The sequence below is a fragment of the Zootermopsis nevadensis genome, unplaced genomic scaffold, assembly GCF_977971745.1.
Source record: "Zootermopsis nevadensis isolate Lab colony 2312 unplaced genomic scaffold, Znev_1.0 Znev_ptg000031l, whole genome shotgun sequence".
In the NCBI taxonomy this organism is placed as follows: domain Eukaryota; kingdom Metazoa; phylum Arthropoda; class Insecta; order Blattodea; family Termopsidae; genus Zootermopsis; species Zootermopsis nevadensis.
Window position 1 is genome coordinate 4,139,001 of NW_028259163.1, and position 12,137 is coordinate 4,151,137.

A 12,137-nucleotide genomic window follows, 5' to 3' on the forward strand; every position below is an offset into this window, starting at 1 on the left:
AGATAAGTAATGTTTACCTTTGTAGTTCAAAGCATTTACGAAGTTACAAACAATATATGTACCACCAATAAGTGTATGTGATACACAACAAATCAAACTGATAAAAATATATTGTATACCACTACAAGATAAACATTTACAGAACAAATTTTTCTTCCGCCAATTTGGAACACTAGTCACTTCCTGTCATTTTTTTGTTGTTGTTCCGGCGTGTAGTCTTCTGCCAAACTATGAAATGAAACTTCTTCTATTTCATGTATTGGCTACGCTGTTATTTGATCATTCGTTAACTCATGTGCCAACATGGAGGAAGTAGACAGTATAATAATCCATTCTTTACGTCAGGTTGGATGGTTGGTATAGGATGTTTTACATAAAGTGTTTTTAGCGGAGAGATTTTATTCTGTGCTATACCTAGAATTAAAATTAATAAAGCCACGTGTTAATTTAAAGCATTCATAATTTGTTGTGGGAGGAGGCTCAGGGTTGCCACTACAGGCATGATTTTGAAGTTTTTCGGTTATGTATATACTGTTATACATTTGTTATTTATTGTTACAGTGATATTGAAGAAGATGTTGAGAGCCTAAAGAATTTTTCCACCGAACTTGTAATTGAAGCTGCTGTTAGATGCTTGGATGTCATTCAACCAGGATTGGGCCTTCCCCATTCATTACCAGATTCAATGTCAACTCGATTTCGGGTTGGAGCAAGCATTGCCCAGGCTTGCAAGGTATGTGTTTTAATAAGTTGCAGGGCCTATTAAGTATCTGCTAGTTGATTGTTGATAACAAGACATGTTCAATTATTTTGCAGAACTTGGGTTATTCTGGGGACATAGGATATCAGACATTCCTGTATTCAAGTGAGACGGATGTTCGAAGGGTTTTTGTGTTCCTGATAGAAAAGTTGCCAAAAGAATCTGAGAAGAACATAGTTGAGCCAACAGGTGAGTCACATACCTCATATCTTACTATGGTGGAACATGCTATAAATTTTAATTTTAAAAATTCAGTGAAATTAAAATGTTGTTCCAAGCCTTTAATTTTAAATTTATATTATTATCCTCAGGTTCTGGTTGTTGTTGAAAGTAATTGATCAATTTGCTGATTATTGAAATATTACTGCATTCTTAGGGAGAATTGGACTTCTTGAAAAAGCTGTAAGTGAAGCCGTAAAGAAGCAACTGACTTCTCCTTGGTTACCAAGATACTGCAAACGTAGAGGTATAAGGTGGTATGATGATGGCACATGGAGCAGAGAGGGATGCTGTTACAACCAGCCTTTTGTTTCTTGTAACATACATGTTCCTAAAACTACAAATTCAAAAGAACTTTCCCAAGGTACATATTCATTATATAAACATTATTAAAATGTGATTTTTACCATTCATTTCCAAGAGTATGACGAAATAATCATCTTATAGTTTCGCATCCAACGCTGCCTATGTCTATTTAATTAAACAAGCAACACTGTAGTGCCCCTAATGTAACTGTGATATTAACCTAAAATTAAAAAGCTTATTCATCATGGAAGTTCGTGTCAAATATTTGAGCTACAGGTAGGCCCCGCTTTACACCGCTTCATTTTACGATGTTTGACATTAACACCCTTTTAAAATGATAATTAAAAAAAAACAAATATAAGAAGAAAATTTGAAAACACAAGCACGGGAAGTGGGTACCTACTGTCAGCGTCAGTTGCTTTCTTGTCGTCCGCCAGTACAATATATTATAATTCTTCCTCGATTTACACCATTTATGTATTACATGTCTGTTATGTTCTAGCGTGGCGTGAATATCACATTCATCATCTACTGCTCGTGACGGAGCAAGTGTCAAATCAACAGTTACTCCCCTCTTTGATCACACACAACGCAAAAGGTCTCTTAACACCAGTGCAGCAAGCCCACGGTGTTATCTCAAATTTCGAGACTTCAAAAATTAGTCAACGGATAACAGAATGCATAGCGAGAAGTCTTGACAGTTGCTCAAGTGCCCTCCAAAAAGAATCCATTCTCGCTGCATTGCATTTACAGGACAATGACAGGAACCGAAAAGAAAGCAGTTCGAGATTTGTTCTGAGTGAAAAGTTACAATTCACAAAGGTTAGAATTAAATTATATATTCCATTCTTAAAATATTTAATCTATTAACATGTTTATGTTAGTCATCTGGGCAATACATAAAGATGGAGGCAGTATGTTCCTCTGAAATGTCAGTATGTACCTACAAGTTCACATGGCATTACAACCAAGAAGGCAAACACTGACATCTTCATCCTCATGAAAATCTCAAATATCACCGTCTATTCTGATGTTTATATTGTACCATATAGGGGTCCGCAGTGGCCCCGCGTTTTGAGACGTGGGCCTTGTGCCACTTGGTCGCTGGGACTGTGGGTTCGAATCCCACTCAAGCCATGGATGTTGTGTTGTGCTGTCCTGTGTACAGGTAGAGGCCTTGCGACGGGCCGATCCCTCGTCTGAGGAGTCCTACCGAATGTCTACAGATCGAGCCAACGAAAAGTTGGGACCCGCAGTGCTCAGGCACTTGAAGAACGGGTTGTTCCCAGTATTCAGTATATCGTACCGTTATGAAGTTACAATTTTTAAGTAATTAATTAAATAATCTTATTTTTCTAATGTCTCATAATAAGTGATGAAACTTGTTTATTCAAAACAGGAATTTAATAAAGATAAGAAATTGCACAAGTCAGACGAACAATCTCGGAGATCTCAGCTGGTAACAGTGGCTGAGAAGAAGATTGGGAAGGAGGAAGAAATGCAGTACGCAAGAGAAGAAATGGAGAAATTAAAAGAATATTTGGAGGTTCTACAGTTAGATGTAAAGAAGCTGACAACTCAGCTTTCTCAGGTATAACATCCAATTTCAAATTCAAATATGCGACATTCTCTACTGCCAGTCACGTCCGACCATTTCTTTGACGGTTATTATGACGAACTTGTCGCCAAAAAGGTCTTGTTGTTGTAACTTTGATATCGATACATGGTGAGACGGAGCGATGAATAAAGTTTGAAAAGAAAGGAAGGTGCTCAAAAATAATATTCAGTTCACATACCTGGGACCCTCGGCTGAAATCCAATTTCAGCATAAGAAAGTACAAAGTCTTCTGTGCTTTGTTTTGTCATTTTGCGTATGAAGGGGTTAATTTGGAGTGGTTAGGATTGCATTTCAAATGTAACATTTTATATACTATAATATAAAAATAGTTTAATAAAATAATTTATGGTATTAATAACTAACTAACTAGATGGCTTACAGAACCCAAAAGTTCATCACCGAATTAACCAAAGCCCTCCACCGGACCCTGTCCTGGGCCAACAAAATCCAGTCGCCTTCAACTCCTATCTCCCATAGATCCCGCCTGAGATTATCTTCCCATCTACATCTAGGTCTCCCCAGTGGTCTCTTCCCCTCAGGTTTACCAACCAATACCCGGTGCACACCTCTTGCCCCCATCCATGCGCGCTATGTGCCCCGCCAATCTGATTCTTCTCGACTTAATCACCCGGACAATATTGGGGGAGGAGTACAGATTTTTAATCTGGTATTGAATATGAAATTATATTTTAAATCTATATTCTAGGTAATTCAGTAAGGTTCAGTTGCAATTTGTTTATGCCTACAAGTTTTCCAGACACCGTATTTGAAAAAAGATTCATCGATATACTTTTTGAGGTGCATGGTATAAGTCTTAAATGTGAAAATGTAATGAAAACTTTCATAATTATTAATCTGATGAAAAATTATATATATTTTTTTCTCTTTCTAGATTACAGAGGAGAAATCACATGAAGAACAAATGTTAAAAAACAAAGAAGAACAACAAATTGTAAAAAAACGTACATACGGTTTGTTGCCGGAGGCAGATACCAACTTAAGTGCGCTGCAGACTTCGGTAGATAGTAGTGCACAAAACTTGGTAACTCTTGCCTTGCAGTGGGAGAAACATAGAGTACCGCTCTTGACACAATATCGGGACGCGAGGGAACGTAACTCCAGCATAGCAGTAAGTTTTATCATCGTCCTTCTGACGGTACTAACTACTAAATTGTTAACAGTTCTTTGTACTGTATCTTGTTCCTGTGACTTATCACTCTGAATGTACATACAAATTTAATTAGTAATTAAACTAACTCTACGAAGCCGAGTCCTTTCTCTGCATGTAATAGTACACTTGCTAGTACTCATTCTTGACGTCACCACTAGATGGGAGGTGAGCGGTCAGCGTCACGCCCTCTCTGTGCTTTACCCCCAGGAAAGTACCCCGGTATCCATCGGATAGTAGGCTGCGTGGGCCGCAGTACCGGATGCGGAGGTTAGAGTAAAAATCCTCTGCCCCAGTTGGGGATCGAACCCCGGTCGTCCAGTCTATAGCCAGTCGCTGTACTGACTGAGCTACGCTGGCATTTATCCGTCGGTGTAATGTACTAATGCGCTGTCCGTCTTAAGTAGTACACGTAGTTAAGTGTTTTTGTTTGTGTTTGTTGACTTGTGATTAATGTGTCGTACAGACAGAAAGCCAGAAGAAGGTAGACGCATCGCGGAAGTTACGGGAGAAAAGTCGAGAATTAGGAGAGGAGGTTCGTCATAAGGAGCAACTTCATTCACAGCTCGTGATTGAGTATGAGAAAGTCACCAAGGACATCAACAGGTAGTAAATACAAGATGTTGTAGATTTGTAAAGTCAAATAACAGATGAAAAGGAAACTGGTAACGTTTCAGTGAAGAAATAGTCACGAGGAATATTGTCGGAAATGACGTCTTGCAGACGAGCTGACAGGAGGATAATTTATGTTGTAGTATGTCATTAGATATTAAAATGTATAGAATTTGAAGTTATTATGATGTAACTTGATTTCTTCGAATCCGGTTAAAAATATGCTTGTTTCCAGATCGGCCTACACTCGTCGGATCATGGAGATAATCGGCAATATTTGTAAACAGAAGGAAGAAATTGATAAAGTTCTGAAAGACACAAAAAAATTGCAGAAGATGATTAACAATTTAACTGGACAACTTGAGAGATCTTTTACTGTTGCTGATGAACTAATATTTCGGGTAAAATGTATATTCCTAACTATTTTGAATACGTATGCTTACGTTTAATAATAATAATTTCGTGGATTTGATTTTTGTACGAGCCGGCTGTGATGTGATAAAATTACAGGCGTGTCATATAAATTGTATAGAAAATTAACCACCAAAAATTGGCAGGGAAAATCTAAACTAATACTTGGAAACCCATTTTTATTATTTGATCAGTATGTAATACAAAGTCGAGACCCTCCGAATCTGACGTTCTGTTAACAGTCAGTTGTCGATATACAATCAAATCATTAGAGAAGAAAGAATACGTATTTAAAACGTGTTCTTGTATTCTGGTGAAAGTTGTCAAAAGTATAAACATTAGATAGCAATTCACTCGTTACTTTTGTTACTTACGAGATTAATAAGTCATACGTTGAACCGATACACTTATGTTTCTACATTGCCTGCAGCTGAATAGCAATTTTAAGAAATGATCACCGACGAACCAACACGTATCTGTTATACTGACAGATTTTGTTTCAGAAGCAACGGATGTTATATGTACGTCTTACGTGGTTTCAGGATGCGAAACGGGATGAAACAGCCAGAAAAGCTTACAAACTTCTAGCAACCTTACATTCAGATTGCAGTGAGCTGGTTCAAATGGTGGAGGAAACTGGGGCTATAGTCAGAGAAATTCGGGATTTAGAGGAACAGGTAACGCAGCCATATCAGGATCGCTGCAGGGTTGACGATTTAGCAGTATGTCAACGCAACGTATGGATGATAACGGTTAATTAATCTCTTAATTTTGTAAATTCTATGTTATTCGAAAATTTAATTTCAGATCGAGACTGAAAGCGCTAAGAATGTGGGAGCTAACCTGAACAGGATCTCCGCGGATCTACGACAGATGAAACAAGAAAGTGCTGCCCTTACAGCTCAGCTGAACGCAAAGTCATGATGAATAAATGTGTAATGCTCTTAATTCACAGGAGGACATTCACTGGACCAAATTCTTAGCCAACGAATATTAGGTTATAAGTAATCGCTGCAGAAATGTTATATTGTAATTACATAAATAAAAATACAATAATATATACAAGGCACTATTGCTTGTGCATTTTCTAGAAATGCAATATTGCACTGAGTAGGGATGCCAAATGATACAATATTAAAAAGGAGCTTCTGATATGTAGTTTTTTTAAAGTTATTTCATATAGCCAATGGAAATTCAACATTAAGCCTAATAGTTATAGAATTATATAAATTATTATAATGTGATTTTCCGTACTGAAGTTCCGATGCAGGTTAATTTAAATGACTTCGAGAATGACTACGATACGATACAGCTTTATCTGCAATACCAAAGTGAATGTGGTGGCCCTAACTGATCGCATGTATTGTTAATTTTATTCTGTTATATTTTGAGTTTGGATAATTCAGCCAATAAGAAAATAGTTGCCTGTGGGTTGGATGACTGCAGTCAAATTTGAAGCAAGGGCCAGAATTTTTCTGTGGCACCATTTTCAAATTGTTCGGCCAACCGAACATGTAATATGTACCGGGAGTTATGAATATCCGAGATAAAAGTCGGTAGAACACGAGTGAAGATATCGGTGCCTGTCTTTTGTTCTGGCGCACGAACCAGAAATCATATGTTTATAAGGACACAAATATGTGAAAAATAACTGATTTGTTTTATACTGGGTGATTATCGGAATTTGTAGAAAGAATTAAAAGGTAATTAGTTTGTAGTCAAGGATGTACTGACCAATTTGACTAGTAGAAAAATGCTTTCAGAAATGTAGAAGTAAAACACTATCTTATCATACTGATAAATTTGTATGTACATATCAAAATATTTGTATGAGACTTTTGTTTATAACAATTGCAATATGTCAATTGTATAGACTTGTATACTTGTTCTGAATGTAAAAGAAAAATGGTTATTTATACGAATATTTCTGTTTTATTTACGTTTTTGCAATAGTTATGCTTTTTGCCACCAGAGCATGTCTTCATTGCTGTTATATGTCAGATCCATATTCATGACTGCCATCTGTAATATTTTCATCTGTTTCCTTACTGAGCAGTTTAGTATAATGATAAAATCTGGACATATATTCAGGAAGTACCCAGTTCAAATCATGACCGCTAGCTTTTACTAGATACTGTTGAGTCAGGACAAATTGCTGGACTTCAATTCAAGGGTTAGAATTTTCAACATGAAGGCCTCTGGTATGAATCTAATTTGTTCCATCGCATTTACCACTTCCACATTTCCCTTAAATTTTCTTCTCAATTTTAATTAAATCAGGATTGTGGATAATGTCCAAGAAGTTTGTCATTCATCACAAACCTTAAAATATAATTATTTTATCAGATTTAACAGAATGAGTCCCATCCTCCTATTTCTGTGCCCCATACATTTATTTTTAAATTTCACAACCAGGACCATACAGACATTTCAGCAGCCAATTAGGTCACAAACGTTCGTTTGCAAGAAACTAAAAAGAACGATGCATAATAAACATTTCAAGAAAGTCTATATATTTACTTCACATTAAAGTAGTATAGAAAGGACGCATGGAATTTCAATATGGCGGAAATGAATATCCAAAGCTTTCTATATCAGTCTTAGAACTTTGTCACAATATTGCCTGCCCAAATTTATTGCGTCCAGTACACCCAAAGACTTGTTTATGTATTTACTTTTCTATGCTGTCCATACCGCAGTCACAGATAACCTATTTGAATGAGGTTATGAATCAAGCCATACCGCCATCTTAAATGTTTCTGCAGGGTTCTGAATGGCTTGACAACTGCTGACGTCTTGCGATATATATTCAAAGCTTTTGTAAAACAAGTTCCTGTTCAGGTGCCAAGATCTCACTCGCATGCCGTCAACTTGCCCCATCTAAGTATCTAGAAGCGTCATTACGATAAAATGAAAATTACACAATTTTAGGCAGATATTTCCCTGGATTAACTGAGGAAAACCACTAGAAAACCTGTCAGAATACCCAGACGAGATTTAAACATAAACCTTCAGAATACAAAGCAGGAGGGCAAACAGGAAAATAACGTACTGTTGAAATGCAGAAATGTAGCAGAACCACTGGTTCCAGACCGGAACTGGGGCCCCACTAGAGAACGAAAAATTGGGTATAGGTGGCTCTTAAATTAACAGGAATTTATAGAACATCTAAAAAAAAATATTTAAAAAAATCATTCAATTTTTTTTTAAATTTAAAATCATTTTCAAAAGTTTTAAAAATTGCAGAAACATCAAAAATTATCTAAAATACATATATTTAAATATTCAAATTTCGAGATACGTGCGTCTTTCGCGAAGTTTATTTTACGCGAAAAGAAATGTTTCTGAAAGTAATAAATATAGTCTGCTGACTAGTTACATGTCCTGATTAGTTAGCAATTTAAAAGCAGGGATTCAAGTGCACAATTATGATGAAACTGTGTTCATCTTTCAAGGGAATACGAACAAAGCCAATCTTATCAGTAATAACCTTAAACTCACAAAATTTAATATCAGAAGTAATCAAGAAAGTTTAATTATGCTGTACTTCACAAACTCATTACAGTAACTTTCCTAACTTTCTATATTCTTAGCATAAAACTGATGTGAAATTCTCACAGATACAATGTATGCAATTCGTCTACACAGTCAATTTAAAACACAATAATCACCTTTATTTATATACTATTTGTAATTAAATAGCAAACATCTTGAGAAATATTCAAACCTGCAATTTACAGTCTAAAGTTTTTTAAGAATCAGTGTCATCGAAAGTCTTGTTCTAACAGTTAGCACAACTAAGTCATATTCTGGGACCCTAATTTCGATTCCATATCTTGAGGCCATATTTACTGAGATCATAACAATTTTCCTTCGTATATGTATGCAAATGCTGAATAATACCTTAATATAAGTTCCTTACCTTTTAATTATTAATATTCACCTTTTCATTCAACGCATTAACCACAAAACAGAAAACTCGTTAAATACTTTAAAAAACAAAAACAAAAGAAGAATTTTACATGGAGTCGTCTTCAGAAATTCATTTTTTAACTAGCAGTAGTTACTGAAATTAACGCAGCGCGCTGAAGGTCTACAGCTGATGCTGTTAACTGCAGCAATGGGACAGGCAATTACATGCGGTCTAAAGACCGTAGTGTCCTCAGGGGACGAATTCTGGAACTTCCCAGCCATGAAACAAATGAATGGGGATATAAGATGACGGACATTAAGAAAATTCCTAAATAATAAAATCAACCATACATTGGACCTTGTAAATTCGATCGTATCCGGCAATTCAAATAAAATAACAGAAGCAATTTTATTATAACCTATGACAACTTGATATAACACATATTTTTTACGCAGTCGCTCTGAATGTAAGTTTTTCTGATCTTATTTTAAATACGAAATACAGTGTTACCGAGTCTTAAAGGAAACCGTACAGATAATTACCACTCCACTTTAAAGGATTTAGATTCTTACAGAAATTAAATTATATGTGAAATACGAGGTGCGATCGGAAAGTTTCCAGACTGTGTCAATAGAGGGCGAACCGGATGTAGTACGAGCTTCTGCCTTTAGGGGTGCGGCCTACATTCATAGTGAATCAGTGTGCCAGCCGGCATAATCGAATTAGCATTTGTTTCTTAGTTACGGGCGTTTTGGTAGTGCATTACACCGACCCTCCTGCGATTTCGGAATGGCGTGTGCATCAAATTTTGCCAAAGACTCGCCAAAACGGCTACGGAAACCTATGAAATGCTAAAGCAAGCATTTGGGGAGTCCGCAATGGGTCGTGCACAAACTTTTGTGTGGCATTCACGTTTTAAAAATGGCCGAACCTCTGTCGATGATGACGAGCGTTCTGGACGACCATCTTCGAGCACAACGCCCGAAAATGTTACGAAGATTCGACAGGCCATTCACGAAGATCGACGTCGTACCATCAACGACTTGTGCGACATTGTTGGGATAGGCTATGGGACCTGTCAGCTGATTCTAAAGGAAGAACTCCACATGCGACGCATCCTGTCTGAGGACCAGAAGCAGAATCGACTTCTCGTTTGTCAGGAGCTCAAAGATCTTGCAAGAACCGACCCCAACTTCCTTTCTAAGCTCCGTGTGACTTCTTCCTCTTCCCAAAGATGAAAATTCAGCTAAAGGGAAGGAGATTTGAGACGATAGAAGAGATTCAGGCAGAATCGCAGATGGTGCTTGACAGGCTGACAAAGAAAGATTTCCAGGGATGCTTCCAGGCTTGGCAGCGGCGCTGGGATCGTTGTGTTCACTCCCAGGGGAACTACTTCGAGGGTGATGGATGAATTTAATACCTGAGATAAGTGTACGGGTTTTTATAGGTGCAGTCTAGAAACTTTCCGATCGCACCTCGTATACATTAGATTTGAAAATATTTTCGGTCCAATTACAGACTATTAAACATGGCAGACATCGAACTGTACAAAATGATAATTGCACAACAAGTTCGTGTTATGAAATATTTCTCTCCGGCAATCACATTTAGGTACAAAATATTAGCAGTCTTCCACTACAAAACCATTTTTTTTATACAGTTAACTGTCAGTGAGAAAACTTTTGGAGTTCAGCACAGCAAAATATAGCACTTCGTTTTCGCTCAAATGGTGACGTAATCACAGAGATTCCAATCGTCCAGCCAACAAGACAGAACATTAAACCACTTCAGACCTGCCTCTGCGTCGTACCAGACGAGAAAAACTACAAATGTAATATGAATAAAACAATTACAACGCTACATTAACAACTTATATTTAGAAGGTTAGGTGAGAGATTGGTAACACTTTAAACTAAAGTTCGTAAGCAGATTCTGATCACTAATGACGAGTGTCTAAGTGATATAAAACTTCAGATCCACTTGAAATCGGGAATAAAATTAAGTAAGAAAAGTAGGTTAAGCTCATGTTTGCAAATCCTGATAATTTTATGAAGGATCAAGGTTTAGTTTGAAGACATTGATAAAGGAATGTACGTCATCATTCACATTTCTATTACATTATCTTAATTCCTAAATCAATGTCGAATGCATCGTGTTACGAAATGTACATACATTGTACTAGTGTAATTTACAGTACAAATATATTTGCAATCAATATGAAAGTTTTGAAAAAAATTTTTTTACACATATCTACAAATCTATTATAATTGTAACCAACACGGAAAATTTCTTGATTTGAATATAATACATAATTAATAACGGGACGAGATAAGATTATTAAAATCAATCAAATCGATCACCATGACAGACTGATGAGTATGTCTGAAATATAAAATTCACAGTTAAGAATCAATGACTTTTCGCGATGTCACTTCGAACAGCTTTTAATATCTGCCAGCAGGATGAAAGAATACATTTATGAAAACATTGCCCAAGAATTGTTTACGTTTAGTTGAGTTTAATCTTCAGAAATCATTTTTATTTAAACGAAAACCTTTAAACACTCGCTGTATTAGGTTTTGCGTTAAATTGGACACAGATAAAGCAACTGATAATTATATAATTAATTTAAAAATGATAAAAAAAATTTCGTAACTCTCTTTCATAAATATTGAATTTAATATTTTTAATATTAACAGATATCGAGTTTGTGAAATTAAGTAAACAATGACTACGGTTTATTTTTATAAATATTTTATATTAAACAAACAACTTGCAACACAAAATTAACGATGATACACGGTTATCTTAATAATTAGTTTATGTTTTAAAAATCCACAGGTAACAGTAATCGTTTAACATTTTCTTTTACACCTCCTGTCCGTGAACGAGTATAAAGTCTTTAATTGAATAAAAATTTTCTTGGATATTATCCATCGTCTAGTAAATATAAAACGTAAAACGACGTTTCGGAGATGGGACTCTATCTCCGTCTTCAGGTTCCTACACAGTTGGGCCCACTAGATAGAGCTAATCCCTATCTCCGGACTGTGTAGGAACCTGAAGACGGAGATAGAGTCCCATCTCCGAAACGTCGTTTTTTACGTTTTATATTTGCTAGACGATGGAT

At 36.3% G+C, this 12,137-nt stretch overlaps 2 protein-coding genes across 4 annotated transcripts in view; one reads left to right on the forward strand and one right to left on the reverse strand.

Moving 5' to 3' along the window:
* LOC110827047 (uncharacterized) overlaps positions 1-12,137 on the reverse strand; it is a 52,315-nt gene that overhangs the window by 11,115 nt on the left and 29,063 nt on the right. For 2 of the 3 annotated variants that reach the window (XR_015537998.1, XM_022058294.2), the window contains exon 1: positions 18-270. The exons of the other annotated variant lie outside the window; for it this stretch is intronic. The gene's annotated coding sequence lies outside the window, so the exon portion shown is untranslated. Of the gene's footprint in view, positions 1-17; positions 271-12,137 lie in introns of those variants that run through there. 3 annotated transcript variants of the gene reach the window in all.
* LOC110827018 (coiled-coil domain-containing protein 22 homolog) lies at positions 237-7,016 on the forward strand. Its single transcript, XM_087359229.1, has 11 exons — positions 237-353; positions 562-733; positions 817-949; positions 1,137-1,343; positions 1,788-2,107; positions 2,685-2,876; positions 3,796-4,032; positions 4,538-4,677; positions 4,919-5,084; positions 5,637-5,771; positions 5,902-7,016. Exons 1-11 carry the CDS (start codon positions 304-306, stop codon positions 6,016-6,018), a joined length of 1,869 nt encoding a protein of 622 aa, XP_087215355.1. The 5' UTR covers positions 237-303; the 3' UTR covers positions 6,019-7,016.

Coding starts and splice junctions, on each gene's coding strand:
- LOC110827018 (XM_087359229.1), top strand. CDS start 304: ATGGAGGAAGTAGACAGTATAATAATCCATTCTTTACGTCAGGTTGGA. Junction 2,877..3,795: donor TGACAACTCAGCTTTCTCAG/GTATAACATCCA, acceptor TTCTCTTTCTAG/ATTACAGAGGAGAAATCACA. Junction 5,772..5,901: donor TTCGGGATTTAGAGGAACAG/GTAACGCAGCCA, acceptor ATTTAATTTCAG/ATCGAGACTGAAAGCGCTAA.